General features: G+C 34.2%; 1 protein-coding gene across 1 annotated transcript in view; it reads left to right on the top strand.

The window, feature by feature from the left end:
* PCDH17 (protocadherin 17) overlaps positions 1 to 21,219 on the top strand; it is an 83,976-nt gene that overhangs the window by 24,394 nt on the left and 38,363 nt on the right. The window contains exons 2-3 of the mRNA XM_062576193.1: positions 2,301 to 2,359; positions 2,516 to 2,688. Of these exons, the coding sequence (XP_062432177.1) occupies positions 2,301 to 2,359; positions 2,516 to 2,688 (232 nt within the window). The remainder of the gene's footprint in view (positions 1 to 2,300; positions 2,360 to 2,515; positions 2,689 to 21,219) is intronic.

Genomic DNA, 21,219 nt, shown 5'->3' with positions numbered 1-21,219 from the left:
GATGGTAGAAAATTAATGAAAAGACAGGCATTTTGCCTGGCAATGCCACAGAAAATGTAAACATTGACTCTAGAGGTAGCTGGTTTTAGGAGGAGGCAGCTTTCTTTCTTATGTAGGTAAAAGCATGAGGTTAGTTTTCCTGGGCAGCTGTGGTGAGATAATAGTACCTAGAAAAGAGAAATGAGTTCTGTAAACATATAGGTTTATATGGGTTGAAAAGTATTGTGTTTGGTGTGTTGTACAGATTGTATGCTTACATGGTGTGGATTCACTGCATACAATAGCAATACTAGTTTATAGTTTGAGAAAGGAAAGGAATATGGGGTGCTTCTGAAATATGTCATATGATAAGTCACATTCAAGTGACTGCATATAAGAACACTGAAATATTTATTTTTGAATACCTATAGCTGCAATTATGAATACTTCTAGAAAGCTGACTTGGAAAAGCAGTGGCAAAATACTGGATTTGAAGATCCTTGTCTCCAGAATTCTCCTTCTGTAATCTAGAGTGTTGTTTCCTTTTCTTAGGCACTATTTAAGAAGTTGTTATGTCCTCTCCTTTTAATCCTGCTCAAATCCGAGTCTCTAGTTATGCTCATATTTCAAAATTATGTGCCATTTTTATCTGATGAAATATCATTTAGAATCCTAAGCATAGGTGTTTTATGCCTTATGTAGAAAATAGAAGAATCGAAAACCAATTCTGTCATGCAATTTATCATAAAAAGAAATCTCACAGATGAAACATCAGTTTATTTTTTTGTAACGAGTTATACAATGACGTGAACTCCACAGCTTAAATTAGAAACTGCTTCAAAATTAAACGTATAATGTGTTATAATTCTAATTTTGTGCCAAAAGATTTAACCAGCAGTCAGAAGAAAGCATAGTGTATAAATGCATAATATATAAGTGCATAATAGAAGATAATTAATTATCTTCTGACCATTCCTTATACTATACAAGTTATCCATGGTAGATAAGTCTATTTTTTTATATATGTTAAAAATGGCAGGTAGCAATCTATTTTCCTTTGTGACCGGCACTGCATATTAAATTTCAGATGTAACTTCATACCTCTTTTCCAAGTTCCAATAGTCTAACCATGCAATTAGTAGTAAATATTTCCAATTACTATCTGCCTATTAAAAAAAACCCCAAATGCTAACAGCAAGAACAAAAATCAAAGCTAAAAAATGGAGTTGGGAGTGGCAGGGAAAACAAATGTCTAAGAGACCAGTCATTTATGTAAACACTTGTTGTGCAACGTTACCTTGGACCTTCTGCTCCATTAATTGAGTGCTGCCTGTGTTACCGCTACTTATACGCTAGGTGCAGTTGCAAAACTCAGAGCTGCTGAGAAGCATAGTGGCGTGATATGAAGTGATGCAGAAAACAGTAGAAGCTCTGTCGCTAGGTCAGCTGCAAGAAGTGACGTGTATGAATGTACAGTATATGGAGTTTTGTGAAAGATTCAGTCTCTCTTTCTCCCGGAGAACTTTAGCTGATGACACAAGGGGAATTCAGTTCCCGTTGGCAGAACTCCATGTTGGTCTGGATGCTGTAAATACTTCTGCTTCTACAGTTACTTAGCTCATGCTGCTAAAAATATACTCATGGCGGACTTAATAGAAGTATCTTCTTTTAAAAACTACTTGTCTACAGCAATCATTTAATGTTCTTCTTTGCGTGTGGTTCACATTGTTCAAATACATCTGTTAATACTGATGAAAATGAAAGAGAGAAAAAAACTCAAATATTTTAACACATTTTTCCAGTAGCATTAAAAAAGGAGCTAATAAGCCACAAACATTCTTAATTTTGTCGTTGTTTTTGCAATTCAAAAATAATACAGTAATATATGAAATTGTATTACAGCAGTAAGGGCCTCAGAATCCCAGCAGATGATGTAATTATGTTTAAAAAATAGTATTATTGAATAATTCACTTTTGTAATATACAAAATAATTTTTTTCTCTCATTTTCAATAACCATCAGTCTTAATATCTAACTAATGAAAAAACATAAACAGTGTCATCTGTCAGGTTGCTAACAGAGAATGCCACTTACTGGAGCCTCGTTGTTTACTTTAGCAGGTAATTTGTGGACCGGAATCATTTAATTGTTCTGAGCACATAATTACATGCCAGCATTTTCCAATTTAATTAAAATGTACAAATCTGAAGATTAAGGGAATTTTTGAATTATTAATCATTTCTCCTCTAGGAAATCTTGTTGCTCTGCAGGAGATTTGTCCAGTGTACAACTATACGTATTTTTTTCCTTCTCTTTCACAGACAGACAATTTTCCCGCAGAGCCCAATTACATGGGCAGCAGGCAGCAGTTTGTTCAAAGGTAAGGCCTATTAAATAACTTTCTCGGCTTCCCCATTTGCATTCTTGTCAAAATTGCTTTGCCAGAGAGTACAATTCAGCTTGGAACAAGTAAATACAACTCTATCTTTTTTTTTCTTTTCTTTCTTTTTTTTTTTTTTTTTAATATGTATTTCAGTAGCTCCACGTTCAAGGATCCAGAAAGAGCCAGCTTGAGGGACAGCGGGCATGGGGACAGTGATCAGGCTGACAGTGACCAAGACACTAACAAAGGCTCCTGCTGTGACATGTCTGTTAGGGAGGCACTCAAGATGAAAACTACTTCAACTAAAAGCCAACCACTTGAACAAGGTGAGTGAAGCCTCCCATGCTTACCCAGTGCAAAGTTTAAGCAATCATTATGAACCTATTAGTATTACAGTGGCGGTTTATCAGGGTGGAATAGCCCTTTGATAATGCTATCAGAGAAAACAGTAAATCTCGCTGGAAGCCCAGAGCAAAAAATGTTCAGTATCTTTCAGAAAGAACATGAAATGAAACTGCAAGTGTCCTTTCTTTTTTTTTTTTTTTTAATCCAAAGTAGATTTAAAAACAAGGAAAAAAAATAGTACTTTTCTAAAATGATTAGAGTATGCTTTATCTTCACTGGCATTGCCTGCAATATATTATATACAGTCCTTCTGCCGAAGCCTGATTTGAAAATTCAAACTAGACAGGACTGCAACAGATAAAAGAATGCCAATCATTTCCATTCTTCACGTACTTTGGAGAAGAGGAAAAGGGGCGAGATTTGGGATATCAGACAACAGTAAAAATGGATAGGAGATGTTTTCATTTCACAGCAATTTGTAATGTTGATTTCATGATTAATAATAATGTGAGAAGCGTCAGATAATAACATAATCTGATTTTCAGTATAATTTCATTCACATCCTATGAAGGAATCAAAAATCAGTTAACGAAATCAGTTTAAATGGCTTATATCAGGACGATGACAGTGCTCCACACAAACATTCATTCTACCAAACAAGCATGTTTATTTCCTCAAAGTTTGTGTCCAATTTATTTTTTTCCAGGTGTGTTAAATAAATGTGAAATCTTTTATTTCAAAAGAAACACATCTCTTCAAAGCTCCAGCCAAACTGAATACTCTAGCATTGCATGTGTTTTGTTTCTAGATTGCTATAAGCCATAAGGAAGTGCACCACTGAATTATTTTGAACTGTTTTGTATATTTGCTATTATTTTCATTAGCTGTGTGGAAGATGATTCTGCGTTAAAGACATTTAAAAGAATAATCAAGTCAGTCAGCCTTCATGAGAAGCAGAAATACTTTATATGCTTTTTATTAACTGTTGATTAGTTGGAACTAGATTTTGCTTCTAGCTTAGTCCAGTCTGTAGCACAATCATCAGGAAATGTGTGCTCTACTTCGTTTTTCTGATCATGTTGCAATTGAAATACAATTTTTACTGGGTAGAATGCTGCAGCATAATTTATCCTGTGTCTATTGGAGGGTTGACCTCACATATGACCTTGTTTTCCAACTAATAAATGCCAGAAAGATTATTTTTTCCTGACCTTTTGCCATAGCGCTCTCTGCTTATAATTGGACATTGATCTGTATAAAGATGCCATACTGGAGTTTTTTTTTTTTTTTTTTCCCTTTTTTTTCCCCTCTCCCCAAGAAACTTCGTGGATTTAAGGTTCTCAGTTTAGTATATATAAAAGACAAAATCTCTGGATTTTGGAATTCTAGAATGCTAAAAGTTGTGATTAGGACAATTGTCTACTATTCCAGTAAAACAGTTGCCTTTTTTTATAGAAAGGGTTCAGGGTTCATAGCATTGCAGTTTGGTCAATGGCATCAAGCCTGGTATTAGTCAAAATGTAAAAACATTAGTAAGCAGATCAAGTCAACCATTCCTGTTACTTATTTTCATTATAATGCAAAGAGCTGTTTGGAGATTTGCATTTGTCATCATGTCCAGATGAGGGGTCTTATTTATCAAAAAACAACTGATGCAATTAGCTCATATTAATTCCTTAGATTCTTATTATAAATATATTGAACTGTGACTGTTAAGTACTGTCAGCCGCTGAAATGCAGCAGCAGGTGCTTACATGATTTTTTTTTTTAAAACTGAGGAAAAAAAGCAATAAGCATAAGGAGATACCTTTTTTTTTTTTTTTTTTTTTTCTCCACCAAATGTAATTATAAATGGTAATGATACCCATTCTTTTAGTATTACGAGTTTCTTCCATCTCCCATGTGTGGCAAGAAAACCATTGGCATACTATGAAAACTGAACCTGCAGTGAGCACCTTATGGGGTTACAGATCATTGCAGTAGTGAATGTGGTGTTCCCAATAAAATCAGCAATTGCTTGTCTGATTGGGGATCTGCAGCCCAACATAACTTTTCTCTTTTAAAAACAGATAAATGAAATTGCTTTCTCCAATCGTCAGCTAGGCTGAAGGAGGTTGAGAAACATAATGTGTGTGATTAGGATAGAAAAAGAAGTGTGTTCTCTTTAGAGAAAAAATTAGTTTCCAGGAAAAGAAGATGGACAACGTGCCAGAAACAATAGTCTATAGCAGTGCCTGAAGCAGTATCAGAAGTTCTGGGTTGTGCTCAAGGAGAGGAACTCATTATTTCATAGCAAAGTTTCAGAATTGTTCATTGTTGTTTAAAGATATTTAAAATAATGCAACTTTTGTTTTCAGAAAGGTAGTAGTAGAGAACAGTGAATCTTCAGACATTTTTGAAAATTGATCAGGATGTAATTGTGGATTCGGGATCTTGGACGCAGATTCTTAAATTGAAAAGTGAGTTTAGTCTGAGTTTGAAATCTTCTGTATGTAATTCCAAACATCAGTCCAATTCTATCCATGACAGTAAAAGAATGCTAACGTTATTTGTAACTACAATTTTCAGCATCTTGAGTCTAGACATCTCGAAAATTAAGTGATAGTCAAAAATTGTGTCTGTAGGATTACAGCAACTTCAACAGCAATAGAAAAGCAGGAATTCTTTTGAAAAAAAAGAATGTCTTGTAGGCAATACATCTGTCTTCTGATTGCAGCCTGAGAGGGGAACACCCAAATCCATTTTATGATTTGCATTAAAACAGTAAAAACTGTGGAGAGTGAAGTGTCTGCTATTAAAAGGGTTGGTTGCAAGGAAGAAACCTCCAGATAGCAAGTTTTGTCTGGTGTGGATCTTAAACACTAGCACAAATTGGAAAGACTGCAAATCAGCTATGATTATAAAATGCTTATGAAAGCTCAATGCTTGCTTTTGATAGAAAGAAAAGGTGTTGGGGGAGACTTGAAAAGTTACTGGGACAGTAAGTCGTGTGTTAAAATATGTCACCTTTTAGTTATCTCAACCATATATCCTTCTGCTGCAAATTCCAATCCACTTTCTGCATTAAAAAAAAGTCTAGCTGTCTCTTAAGCTTACTTATGCTATATGATTCAGCTGTCTTACTAAGCAGCTTCCTCCATATGCCTTCTACTCTTTCAATAGAACGGTTTTACCTGAATTTTTGTCTACCTCTCTCTTCTTTTTTATTGTGTTACTGAGACTTTAACCCCATCACCAGTTAGCACAGTTTGAGATTGCCCTACTTCTTACAAGAATTACAAGAATTAATTTTGGTTACCTCTGTCAGGTAACCTAAAAATTCTTATTTGTTCCACCTGAAATAACATATAGTATTCACACTATATATTTAGATAACAGAATAATCTTTTTGTTTGCTATGGTTTAAACACAACAGCAATAATTTGTGTTTCTTGAAGAGATATCCAGAGCTGAAAATGATATCATAAGCCATAAATGATATCTACAAATGAGTAGTACAACAGCGAGATTTGCACTCTATACCTTTCTTAGTGAATCCTGAGCAAGTTTACTTTATTGTATTATACAGAGATGGAATTATTTGTAAATCATTGTGTTAGAGTTCTCCAAAGATTTTTCCTTCTTTTTTTCTTTTGTTTTTGTGCCATTTTTTTTAACATAAGGCTAAATTTTCACGTCACTGTCAGAAATACCTAAAAGCTTAATTCAGTAGCTTGGTTGTTTAGTTTTTGCTTTATCACTATGAGTGTCATCTTTCTTTGAAAGGTTTGTTTGCCATTCTCACTTGCATTCTATTGAGGGGACATTTCTGCATGTGCTATTGCCTAGTTAACAGTAGCACAGATCCTGGGAATAAAGGGAAATACAGAGGTGCCTCTCTGGAAAAAAAAAAAAAAAAAAAAAAAAAAGTGAAAGAAAACCCTTCAGCACTGATGTCTGGTTAGAGACTCTGCTAACACATTGGTCTTCCCCACCAGGTTTCTCTGTAGAAGAGTATGGTTTTAATCTAAGATACAGATAACTAGTATAAAAGGATTGGAATGAATCATCAGGAAAAATAACAGATAGTAAATATCACTGAAAAATACAATACTCTTTTCTTCATTATGGCCAAAATCCACATGCATCATAGCTGACGCAGTTTGGCATGCAACAGTCTAAGAAATAAGAACTGCATCAAAGTTCTAACTTCTCTGTGAATACTGTTATCTCTTGAGTTGGTCCACCGAACACCTTCACGGAATGAGTCTCCAGTAACTTGTATGTTTATAGTCTCTTTCTCTAAACGTGAATGATATAGAGGCTTGAAAACGACTATCCTGCATTATCCATCAACAGTAGAAATTATCAGAATTTTTTACCAAGAAGTTTTCTGAACTGTCCATTGATTTGCTTGCTATGATTCTTGGGATCTTTAGGATAATTAAAATCCATTCTGTTTAACAGAGTGAGAATCAGTCTAGGCTGATCAGTGCAGAAAGTTCATCAAACAAATTTCTGCTGCCTGACATGATCACTGATGCTTTCCATGCCGTTGAGATGATGGGTTCTTTTATAAGCACCTCAGCTTAATGAGATAATGAAACATGAAGATTGCAGAGTTCTTTCAAAGTTCTCAGAGCTGGTGATGGTCTCTGCTGAGAGGTGATTGAGACTGGGAGTCTCCCAAAGCTGACACAACCCATGAAATATTTTATTCAACACGGCTTTCTCCCATAGGGTTTTTTCTTTCCCCCCTGCCTTTGGGCAGGCCATCTCCCATCACATTCTCTCTGTGCCCAGAATGCGAATAGCTGTCAGACTGCACCACTTGTCCTGACACCACCTACGAATCTTTACGTCCGAGACTGTCAAGATTATCATCCATTCCAACTTGATTGCCTCTAAATGGTCAAGTAAAACACTGTCTTGTTGTTCTGTGCCAGGATTTACACATGCAATCCTCATTCTTCACTTTTATCTGATTAAGTGTTATTCAGACCAAATATAATACCAACTTACTAATATTGAGAGTGTATTTCCTTACCTTATTGTTTCTGTTCTTATATCTGTTTCTGGAGTTGTAAATTCTGGAAAAAGTCAGACAAAGTCCACAATAAATTATTTTTTTTTCTCTTTGCTCATTCGTTTCTGTGTATTTTTATATTTTCTCCTTTTTTTTTTTTTTTATTTCTGTGCTTTATGGAAGCACATGTGTGATCTTAAGTGAAGACTAGCAGTGGTCTAAACTAACTTACTATTCTATCAACTCATTTTGCTTGATCAAATTTGTTACAGATGCCTGGAGATATATGATTTTTTTGGCCTTGCTATAGTACTGAGAATTTTAATTTATGACTGAAAACTTCTGTAGAGTTGTAGACTTTTATGAAGGGCCACACTCACATCAGTTTTGTGTCCACTCCAGTGCATTCAACAATTCATTATGACATCTAGACTACCATCAGCAGTTCCTTCTTACTTTTCTTCTGTGAGTAGATTACTCAGTAAACCAGTAATTCTGAATTTAAGAAAATTAGCAGCATTGTTACTGATCTCATCCTTCTTGTGAAGTCTGTAGTGAATAAGATTATTGAAACTTCTATTGGTATTTAACCTTTAAATGAATATACTGCACTTTTATTTAGATGAGTAGTCAGAAAAAATTTAACTCTTGTAAGTACCTTGGCCTTAATACATGTAGAATAAACATTCTTTTAAAGCTCATAAGACTAGGAAAAATAAGACTTTGTTCAGATTTTCTTGATTAGGCTGAGCTAGGCTTTACAAATATTCTGGCCTCCAAAGTTCTGAAACATACTTTTTTGAGAGACCAGAATAATCTGTCTTTGAAGCTAAGTTAATGAGCTAAACAGAGGAATGCAATTCAGTTGCCTACTATGCAGATGATTGTCAGAATCAGATTTTATTTCCCTCTGAAGTGCCTATATGTCGAATATCTTTTTGCTTATACATTTTATTTTTAGATTGCATACTAGTCTATCATCTAATTTGGACTGACTTTTTACCTTTCAGTTATTTCAATATTGAGTTTAGATTTTTGAATGACGCTTTGGGACGGCAGGTTAAATGATACTCAAGCGTACTTAGAAGTAGTGTCAGGTTTGTTTTGGTGCATCTTCCTCAGAGAAGCGAGAGTTCCCACACATGGCTTCAAACCACAGTGTGCTCTCCTCGTCCTGAGAGCTTGGGAGCTCAAGCAAAGCCATCCAGGTGAGGGAGGAGAGGCCTGAGGAAACAAACAGGTGCTTGTCCAAGCAGAAGTCGAAAGAGGATGTGAAGTGGCATCCTAATACGGAAGGGATGGATTAGCTTAATACCACTACTACTCGCTCATCTGTAAACATTCTGGCAGCTGAAGGGCCAGTAAATACACCTTGCATTAGAGTATCTTAGCCTATTTCTGCCTCCTGTTATTGCTGATTATCTTGCTTTTCAACTAGAGTTGAGTTTCACCAAATCATGTTTTTAATCAGGTGAATGTTTCATCATTTGGCAGATTATTATCATGTATCTAGTAGCAGTGACCTTTGATGAATAGCATATCTCACGTTTAATTAATGCATTTAGTCACAAATTAGGGGGGAAATTTCTATAAACGATTTTCAAAACATGTAAAAAGAACTTTCCATATCTATGGACATACAAAAATGTTATTGAGACAGAAAGAATTGATTTTATACATTGAGCTCAGATTCATCTGTGCACTGTTTGGTGTGCATGCTACATCTTTCAGGTAACTTAATTTTTTCCTCAACTATTTCTTCTCATTTTATAGCTACGGTTTAAATCAGTTATTGAAATTTGTCTATATTTTTTGCCTTGTATCTCATATTTTCATAGGCTATACAAGGCATCACCACTAGATCCTTTTTATATATCCATATAAGATATATAGAGATATATATATTCCTGAAAAGATTTAAACTTGACAAATATAAGTATTAAAAAATTTCAGAAGTGATTTTTTGACATGCTTGTTCGCAAATTAATGCATAACATGTACTTCAAGGTCACTAGCCTGTTACTGTAGGCCTTGTGCTTGAGTTGTGAGTGTAAATTATAATATTAGGGTGCTGTAGCTGTTGGTACTCATTTCTGCCTTCTTTGCTCTAGAGGCAACAAAGCAGAGTATCTCTCCCTTTTCACTAGTCTAAGCCTCAGTACTTGCTTTCTGTACTCTCTGTTTTGAAACTGCCTTTCCTGTGGTTGAGCTCAGTCTTTGTACTGCAGTTTGTTCTTGGAAGTCTTAGAATCCATAAGTTATCTTTTTGATTTATTCCCACAAGAAGGGCAAGAGAAGAACTTGCAGTTCTCTGTAAGATGAAATGCTTCTGTGTCAAAATCATTATCTTCAGCTAACAATTGCTCTTTTCGGACTCCTTTTTTTTTATAAATTGAAAGAAAAGTAGGGGCAAAGAAAGATCAACAACTTTGAAACAAGGAAACCAGAAAATAGATAGTTTTCATTGTTTCAGGCTTTATGCATTTCTTTGGGTTGTAAATTGACGTTCTCTGACTGTGCTTACTTTTGTTAATGAAAATTTTACAGCATATATTCATATACTAGAGGGATATTTAGTATCACCAAAATATTATAGATATTGAGCCGACAAAATATATAGATATGTTAAATGGAGATATTAGTCACATTTTGACACATTCTTCCAGCCACATTCTTCCAGCCAAATGGAAGGGATATTCTCCAGATAAAGTTATTGTGAAACTAATGCATGTTAGTTGAAAACCTGAACTTAGATTTTAGTTATTGATGGTTTTCTGTCCAGCTGGGAAAGATATATCAACGGAAGTGTCTTAAATAAGAGTTGAGAGTTAATTATTCCATCTAGTAATATTTCAGCTGGGATAGCGTGTTTTATTCTTCTGGAACAAGGAGCATCTTCTAATTTCTGCGCGCAAAACTCCAGTCTATGCTTTTCCTGGCCATTTGTCAGAGTCCTGTGGTCGTATCACTTTCTTCATATGTCTTCTTTTCGTCAGAAAGGAAAGTGGGATAACTTAAATGGGCCAGAGTTACACCACACTCTAATTAGCCACACAGTCCCTATGCTCAGGTTGTGAGGATATTTTTAAGGAAGATCTAGATAAATTCAAAATCATCAGGGAAGTAGAATAACAGCAAAAAATAGATAATAGGTTTATGAAATGTGTTCTGTAGGTGAAATTTGAAAGAATTGTGTTTGTTTAGAATTTGTATTTGTTTAAAAGAACAAAGACTGGGGGGAAACATAAAAATGTCTTTGTGTATATAAAAAGTTGTTATAAATGAGATGGTGATTGCTTTATTCCTTTCTATATGTGTGCTGAGTAGAGCATGAAGTGCTTGTTTAATTTGCAGAGAGGTATTTAGGTTAAATATGAGGAAGAACATTGCTATAAAGATAGGTAAGCACTAGAACAAGGCACCTATGTAAGTTATAGAATCCCCTCCCATGTAGTTTTTTAAGAACAGGTTGAATACAAGTCTGTCTGTGATGATCTAGTTTTATTTTAACATACCATAGGACAGAGGAGCCACTAAAGCCCTGCGTTTTATGATGCTATAATTAAATGTTATGGTAAGCTTTACTGTCCCGTCCTGAGTCAAAATATACTGAAAGGGAATATTTATACTGACTCTTCTACAGCCTTTTGTCTGTGAACATCTTTAATAGGAAGAGTTAACCATGTTAGAGAATTGCAGGAAATGTGGGTTATGTAGGGCTTCATAACAAGAATCTGTGGTATATCATAACCGGTACTTAACATCTGAACAGGGCTTAAACCCTTCAGACCCGGAGCTGCAACACGATTAACTAATTATTGCTCAGTGAAACTCCAGCCGCTGTGCGCTTACTGCCCATCCTTATTTCCAGAATGGAGAGCAATTGGTTTCCAATTCCTGCTGCTGCACTTGAATAACCTCCCTTCCCCAAGTGGGCTTCATATTGTATGAGCGGGACTTAATGCACCTCAGTGCATAGGGAACTTTTGATTCATATTTCATTATGTTTCAGTTCTATCTACGGGGAACACTGCGTGTATAACAGATGTTCCCTGACTGCTACTCTTTCCTGAAGGTGACGTGCCCTTTTTTTGTATTTCATCTCTAATATGTATGGACCTGCTAGTGCCTATGTGGTACTAAAAAAAATATTGCTCCATGGCTGCCCCGTATACCATGCCAAGCTGTATTTAATTCTATCTGCTGCCCTCTGCAATGTAGAGTGGAGAGGAGCCTGTGCCCAGTATAACCAAGTCATACTGTGACGAGAAAAAAACAATGCATTTAACATATGTAAATGTGTTTTATAAAATTTAGGACCGAATTCTGCTAGCTTTAGGTACATAAACTATCTCATATAAATCAGTGGGGATGCTAATGTGAGTAGTTTCCATAATCTTTCATCTTTTAATATTTCCTAAATCCGTGTTTCATGACTATGGAAAATTGAAAGCTCTAAAAACTTATACATGTCTTTTCAAACTACAACTCTGAGAACAGTTCACAAGGTGTGTGGAGGGTTGTTATATAGAAATCTATTTCCATGATAAGGCTTGTTTTGGAAAAATGCAGCAATTCTGAGGTAAAAGTTGTTGCAGTCTATTATATGTGTACTGTATACAACAGTATTCTGGTTAAAGACAGTAATTCAAAAGAGGAAGGGACTTTTTTAATATGTAGTTAATAGTATATAATACTGAATATATGATGTACATATATATGTGTATACATGTAAATATAATATATCAGATATAACTGCGTAGTTGCGGGAGGTGTTTAAACATAACAGGAATGTGCACCATGGATTTTGCTAGAGTATTTTTCAACTTAATTACTTCTCGGAGTTTTGAATTACATTCTTCCTACAGAATTTTACCATTTGACCCTATTTTAGCTTGAACAAGTAAATGAAGTTTTTATAAGAAAACTGAACAAACGAATGCAGCTTTTATGTGAAAACTGCAATTTAGGTTGCACATTGTACATGATCACTGGGTAGTAACACAGTCCAAATAACCTTAAAAGCTCTGAGTTAAAAGTACAGACCAAGAGAAACAGAAACACAAGTTGAATTAAATTTGACACTGCAATAAGATTTCTCTAGTACATCTGTAGCTTGTGTGGCCAATGGAAATAGCTATTGAATGTATGTGCACTACTGAATACTAGCAGTCCTAAATTTTAGATGCCTGTATTAGTTTTAGTATCTGGTATTTCTTTTCTATTATCTGAAGTACTTAAGCAGTTTGATTTGAACTGAGGGTTCTGCCCCTCATGCCTATGATATTTTGTTGTAAGCAAAGTTTACATAGAGGGAACCTACTTTGGTCTACACATTCATCCAAAATTGCATTTCTAATTTAAAGAAGGAATAAATTTTATTTATTTATTTATGTATTTTGCTGAGTTACATAAAATTCATAACTGCACCTCTATAATCACTTCTATTAATATTCTAGTTACAGTAGAAACTTTGTGCATGTAACATGGCAAATCATATGTGATTCTAATAATGTGCCATTTTTGACTAGGTAGTTCTAAAAAGGGCTGATATTTTCTCTATGGTAAAAACTGTAAATTTCACTTTATGAAAATAATTTATGTTAAGTTCTAAACCTGATTTCTTTTTATATACTTGACACTTGTTCAAAGGCAAATATTTTATCAAAAATCAAATTAAAATGGTTTTATTAAAATATTTGGAAGACTTGTGTTAAACAAGTAATTCTTTTAGATATTAGTCATAAAACGAAAAAGTTGATTGTCTCAATATGTAGAGAATAAAGGATTCTGCAAAATAACTGCTATTATTTTGCACAAGAAAAAATTCACAACAGGTTAGACCATCAATGAAAACTAAGAGCCCAACTTCCCTTTGGGCTTTAGATGCTTTGACATCCTTCACTAATTCATTATTCTAAAGTGATTTGAGGAGCTATTTAAACTCAATAAGTAAGACAAAATGAGGTACTATTTAAAGCCTAAAAAATCATTAAAACCATGTTAAAGACCTGATGTCAGGGGTCAATTTCAGATGACTGTAATTTTTGAATTTCTGCAGCGTGCCACAAGTTTACATGACAACAGAAATTGGCCGATAGTCAATTAAACAGAAGAATATTGTCTTTATACTTTCTATTAGCACAACTGAAAGATAACTGTCATATAGATGCTTCCCTCTCATGGAAAAATTGATTCTTTTTTGGTAAAGGCTGTATTTATTAATTCTCTGTCAAATGGGATTTTTTTTTGGTCTTAAAGAATAGATGTGGTTAAATTAGCCTGTAATAGTACTTCTATATTACCCGTGTTTCTGGCAGAGTTCAGTGCAGCTTTATCAGAGGAGGCAGAGATGCATTGCTTTTCACATTTTGTATCAATATGGTATAATCTTTACTTGCTGTTATAAATGAACTAAAGAAAACATTTAATTTATTCTTTATCCAGTGTCAGGTATTCTCATTCTTTTTCATGAGCTTTTGTAGCTAAACAAAAATAAAACACTGCTAAAATATACAGAATAACAGTATTTTTATTTAGGGTTTTTGTGCCTTTGTTAGTTTTAAGGCAAGATCCAGATCTTCTCTAGAAATCTTCAGAAAAAACCTTTAGATCAAAAAAGTGAAAAATATTCTTTCCAATCTTAACAAAATCCAGACAATATAAGTTTATATAATTGTTAGAATTTTATCTTTCAAAAACTGAAAAAGAAGGTCTAGATTTTCTCCTAGATTATTTAGTCCTCTGTAATTACAAGGTAACTGGAACCTGTAATTACAAGGTAACTGGAACATGGTTCACTAGGTTTTATTTGTTAAGAAATGAAGAACATTGATATCCCAAACCTCCACATTCTCAGTCCCTGTTGAAAGAGATAACAGTCCACAGGTCCTCAGAAACCTTGACCATACCATTTCACTACCATCTTACCTACTCGCCCTAATTCCTTGTAGTTAATTGGTTGATGAACTCCAAGGAATTCACGGGGAAAGAAACGGGCACTTCTGGAGAATGATTCATTTGACCTATTTTAGATGAATCATGCTCTCAAAGAGCTCATTTCTCTCCGTTGTCTGTTAAAGGTGACTAACTCAGAAGTAGCTCAATAGATGTCTAAAGTTACAAAAGATGAATTGCGGTTTGCTGTTTTTGCAGGAACTAGCTTTTTGCACAATGACCTTTGCTTATCCCAACTTTTTACCTTCTGTGTCTCTTTCTCATGTTATAGTGTTAATGGTTCTGGCTCAGTTTTATTCTGGTAACAGTATCATTAACTTATTCATGAAATCTTTTCCATTCCATTAGATATATGATATATAGGTGGTGAATCTCTTCTCTGTCTGAGAAATATAATCTCTGCGCAGTCACTGTTCCTTTTTCTGTGTATTTCATGCTGGGATTTGTTTCTTCACTCACAAAATTGGATGACTATGTAAGGCTCATAGCTCTAGATGCTTTGGTTAAATATTCATTTATTTAGGTTTTCTCCTGAATTCTTATGGCCAATTAGCTGATGTCAGAAGCAAAAGCAAAAAGATTAACATGTTGGAGATTTAGAATTAGAATCTGAGATCAATCTGTACTTTAAAAGTCCTATATGCTGAAATATTTCATTGAAATGACTCTCAAAAAAAAAAAAAAAAAAAAAAAGAAAAAAAAAAAAAAAAGAAAGAAAGAAAGAAAGGAAAAGGATGGTCGGATGGTCTTAGGTTACATGGATCTCCACTAAAAGTCAAAATAAATTAACATATTTATCTGACCATTAGGCTATTATAATTTTATGTTAATTAAATACCAAGGCATGAATAAAAACATATTAATTTAAGGATTAACCTCTATACAAGATATCTGTATCTTACACAGTGTTAATCTTCAGTAAATTTTTATCATTTGGTGAGCTGAAGTAATTCATGACCTGATTAATTAAACCCATCTTATTAAATCTAAGACAGTTCTTATATGTTCACTAAATAGCAGTGGATTCTTAAACAGCTGTTAATCCTTGGCAAATATGTTTAAGAGTCAACTGGCATTTCATAAACATACATTAACAATCTTATTAAATCTAAGTAAATATTTATTTAAGATAGTTGGGGTTATATCCTGTCATATTGCAATCACTATGTCATTATTGGTGGCAATATTGACTATATTGCCAGAGCCAGCTGCTGGAGACATAGCACATGCTGGTACAAAGAGGTCTCCTTCAAACCTTTCTACACTGTGTCTCTGAAAGAGATAAACTAAACTAAATATATATTGATAGTGCTACGTACATGTCAGGGTTTTCTGCCAAAATAGCTGTGTGAGCTGGGGTTGTTACTTTTTTTCACACTTCTAGATAACATAGCTTTGCCAGTAATATTTTACAATATAGATCTGGTTTCACACGATGATATTCAGCATCAACATTATTAATGTTGAACATATTCTGCTTTCTTACAAAGCTTGCACAGGTGAAAACGGACCAACATGTTTTGCAAATTGAACAAGATTTCCAAGAATATGTCACTTACCTTCTCATCTTTGAAGTAACCCTATTAACAAATGTTCAACTCTGTAAGGACCCCTCAGAACTGTCTCAGAGAGTAAATCTGATATGTTATATATCAGTCAAATACTTTTGACTATCTCTTGCTTTTGCGTTTGCTTTTTCAGCTTTGTCAGCTGATAAATAAGTAGTAGAGTAAACATCTCATCTAAGATGTTTTGTTTTGTTTTTTTCCTTCAGGGTAGTCAGTTTACTTTGGGAAATTTGGATATTTTCTTTTGATAGTATTTCCTTAGCTCATGAGACAGGATTCTATTTTGCTCGTCTTTTTAATTGTTATTTATTTGAGATGACAGAGAGTGAGTTTAATTGTTATTTATTTGAGATGACGGAGAGTGAGTTTATAATAAAAGTATATTTATATGTAAATATTTTATAAAAATAAATATAAAATTTAAAAAGATATTTTATTATATATAAAAATTATAATTCAGAAACCCAAGATCTTCATGAAAGTCCCTCTACCCTAAATAGTTAATTTTTTTTAGTAACAACAAAGTTCTATTTCAAAAATGATAGGAAAGGTGATTCAGATTTAGATCTTATTATACTAATCTGGGCTTTGTTATTTACAGATAGTTTCACCCTTCACAAGACTTCACAGTCTACTTTTCTACTAGAGTAGTCTGTAAAATGCTATAAAGTGAACTCTGTTAGGCAACATTGTGCAGTTAAGTCCATAAGCATTTGATTTTAGGAAAATAAAACTCAATACAATTTTTTAAAAACTTTCTGGTGTAGATATTTTAATACCCCCCTTTTTTTTTAAAGCTGAAATAAGCGAGTACTTAAAATAGCTCTCTGACATTCAGAATAATGGATATGAAAGTAAGAGCAATAAAAACTGTCGGGAAGGTGCAGTGTAAGCACTGATTCAGCAACTACCATACTGATTTAAACATTTTGTTTAGCATATAAGATACATCTGTGAGAATTAAAAAGCATAAAACCCATTCTGTCTAGGAAGAGTAAGGACTGAGATGAAGTTAACAAAGTAACACTCACCATCTAGTCTTGGGCAACTGTACGTATATACGCATTTCACCTGTACCAGCTAAAGTAACTCAGGTGAAATCCTTTGGACTGACTTGTCTCATCCCACAGAGATATTTAAATGTAGCATCTGACTCACCTTCTGGAATTTTGTGTCACTATCCAGCAATGAAACAAAGACTTTAGGACAACCATGTTCCTAAGCAAGGTAAATAGAGGTCTAAAGAGGAGGATGTAAAAGTACAAAAAAAGACAGACTGGCATCAGACCTGGATGAGTGTTTATTCCATGAATTTTGTTGGTTGCTTTTTGGATCCTTGGCATCTATGATGTCCTGTGCAATGAACTCGACAACTTTGGCATATGAAAAAACAAAACAAAACTTCAGTAGCGGTTGAAACCCGCTACCTGATAATTTCTTTGTCAGTCCCTAGTTCTTGCTTTAGGAGAAACAGTAAATAGTGGTTTTTTATTAGTCTTCTTAGTGACATTCATGATTCACATACATTTTCATATCTTTTGTTTTCTCTAAGCTAAAAAATCTTAGTCTGTTTAATCTTTTCTTTTACAAAAACCTTTTCATACCTTTGATCATCTTTCTGCCCTTTTCTTTATCTTTCTAGTCCTATTATACTCTTTAAAACATGTCATGAGGAGAACTGCATACAGAATCTAGACACCAGCAAATATGAATTTAAAAAGACTAATGTTTTACGCTTTAATATCTAATTCCTTCCCTACGATTTCTTCTTCTTGTAATGGTCTTTTAGCCCTTGATGAGCAATGAGCTGACATTTTCATTTAATTGTCCAAAAGAATGCTAAGTCCTCTTAGTGGTTATTACTATTTTAGAGTAAATAGCTTGTGTATATAAGAGTTGAGATTGTTTCACACCATGTACTTTACCTTCATTTATTGACACTGAATCTAATGTGCCCTTTAATTGTTTTATTGTCAATAGTATGACATCTGTGCTCTTTGCAATCACTCTCAGTTTTTACTGCTTACATTTGCCATGTAACATTTACTTGGTATGAAAGCTAATTTAAGGGATAGTGTTCACTCTGATTTCATATCGGGTCTGTTGATTTGTTACTGGTTATTTTTTCCTTTTTCTCTAAAGCCGAGTCTATTAATCTTTCAGTTACAGACAGCTTTTCTGACTCGTTTCCACCCCTAAAATAGCTCCAGTATGGGAATCTCCCTGGGTTCCTTTGTAAATGCCAGTGCATTTGGGGCAGGGGAGAAGGGGCTGCTGCTTGTGACCTTATCTTCTTTCAGAGTTGCTTTATATGCTGATTTTCTGTCAGCTCACTGATTCTCTGGCAGGTTTTTCTGTTTCTAGCTTTGTTATAAAAATTCTGCTTATTTCTCATTATGTTGTGAACAAATTGTTTTCAAAACCTTTTCCACCCTGCCTTACTGTGTTTTAACATTTTACTTGTTAGATTCCATGTGCTTTTCTCTTCCTAATTCGTACGTGACTCCCACTTTTTTAGGAGTATCTTTTTACTTCTAATAGCCTCCTTTATTCTGCTGTTTTGCCATGCTGGCTATTTTTCTGTCCTTTTAAAGTGTTTTTGATAAGTGGTATACTGTTACTGAACTCCTAATATAGTAACTTTAAGCAGTTTGTCATGCTATCTGCAAGCATTTAGTCTTTTAGTTGTCCTTTTCAATTTCCTTTTAAAAAGCTTTGTCATGTTCATGCAGTTCCCATTTTTGAAGTTAAATGTTACTGTAGTCATTTTTGTGGCTTTTTTTCCTTTGTATAAAGACACTGAAATTGAGTGCTTTATGGCCAGCGTTACAATGCAGCATGTAGATAATTATATTTTGAACCTGGTCTGTTGAATGCTCACGACTAAATCAAGTAAGTGATGTTTATCCTCTCGTGAACTCTTCGACTAGTTGCTTTAAGTGCAATGTACTTCATCGCTCCTATATAATTTGTATCTTGCCATTATAATTACAGCGTTCCGCCGGGTATTTTCTTTGCACTGCCTCTGTAAGACGTGCGTTACGTCAGCTGCCTCGCTTAGGACCAGCTGCGGCAACGCACTTGTCTGATTTCTTTAGACTTAAAAATTGTACAGAATCAAACAAACATTTGGTCTTGGTTCGGTTACCCATTCTGCTGTGCCCTGCTGATTGAGATTTTGTTTGTTAAGGTTTTCTTTGCTATTCCCTTTCCAAATATGGTAAACTTCAGTTCTAAAGCTCCACTCTGTTTCTCCCCCCCACCTTTAGAGAGTACAATTTTGTGATTTTACTCTGGATGAGACATTACCTCAGACTATGTGCTTTTCTATGCCTATCATTCATCCTGTCTTTAATTTAAAAATCTCTCTTGTAACCATTACAAATGTCACCGGCCTTTTTTCCTTTGTTGGCTTACATGGTGACTTCCCTTCTTGGATAGGTTCCATCTATTACAAAAATTCCTTTAGTAATTGTTATATTTTTATTGCTATTTAATAAATACCTTCCTCCTATCTAGGTAAATTTTCAAACCAAAGTATGTAAGCGTAAGTATCCAAAGTCAGAAACTAGAAACTGAATCTCTGCAGAAATACAATATTGCAGAAATAGGATGTCATCTTTATTTTTTTCTTAGACCGCAACAGAAAGACCACAAAAATAAGTATATATTCTAAATTAATTCTAGAGAAATCCATAGCTGTTTCATTTTCATTTTGAATTTTACTTTTCATTTATGATTTCATTGATTGAAGTCTTGCCATTTGGTAATGATTTTTTTAATAAAATGAGATTCAGTATTTATACCTGCTATTGAAAATTCAAGTAAAAATGTAATATTTGTTTTATTTGTTTGTTTATTTGTTTGTTTTTCTGGAGAAAACATTATATTATTAGTCTTCAGTGACAACAACCAATTTCCAGTATCTGGTTCCTTCTGTTTTTTTTATTCTTATACTTCCTGGGATTTGGGGGAAGTACGTGTACTTATATACATATAGTGATAACGTTAATTTTTGCTTGGTATATTAGTAATGATACATATCAAAAACAATATTTTAATTAGATTATTATTGTTCTTTATTACACAATTTGTCAAATATATATCTTAGACCCCTTTGCTCTACTGTTATCATTTTGACTTTCCTTACCCTTGGCAAAATATTTTTAAAGCTCTTTCACAGGTTATCATTGCAAAACTTCTCTCAGAAATATAAATATTATTATTACAAATTTTTCTCATTCTAGTGCATCTTTTAATGTCTTCAGTTTTGTCTATATAGGAGCAATCATGAAAATTTGTCCAAATTAACATTACAAGTGGATTAGTTAAATCACTTCAAAACTCTGTATAGATGTACTTATTCAGGATTAAAATACAGTTAATTTGATTGATCCTAAATAGCTTCCAAAGTGAATGGGAGTAAACTGAATTAAGAGTATTTTAATTGTGAGTAGGAATATCCACATAGTTGTTTAATATGATTAAACAAATCTCTGCCCGTTTAATTGATAAGGATTAATTTTCCGGATTGTTTCTCCCCCTCCTCCCATCCCCTGCCTCATACACCTTTACTTTCCTTTGGAATAAGATACATGCAAACTTAGTTGCACACACTGCTTTTTTTGTTTGTTTATTTTGTTTTGTTTTGTTTTGTTTTTTGTTGTTTTGGTTTTGTTTTGTTTTTGTTTCCCCCCCCCCCCCCCACTGGTGCCCTGTTGGTTTTACCAAAGCAGCACCTTAAGCTGCTAGACCACGTTAGTTCACTGCTGCGTTATGGACTGCAGTGGATCTGTTCCAGTTGCTGTGGCTCCTGGCTTAGCTGCTGTAGGTCCAGGAGGACCTACCAGGAGTTTACTTCACCTTTGTGGCAGGATCTGATAAAGAAAGAGCAAGAAAATGTGAAAGCAGCATGTTGGAACTATGTCAATATCCATAGTGTTCAGATATTATCATTAACCCTCTCAAAGCTTTATTTTGTG

This window comes from Rhea pennata, chromosome 1 (assembly GCF_028389875.1).
Source record: "Rhea pennata isolate bPtePen1 chromosome 1, bPtePen1.pri, whole genome shotgun sequence".
Classification (NCBI taxonomy): Eukaryota; Metazoa; Chordata; class Aves; order Rheiformes; family Rheidae; genus Rhea; species Rhea pennata.
Note: the sequence above shows the minus strand (reverse complement) of the source record. Positions and strands in the feature narration are given on the sequence as shown.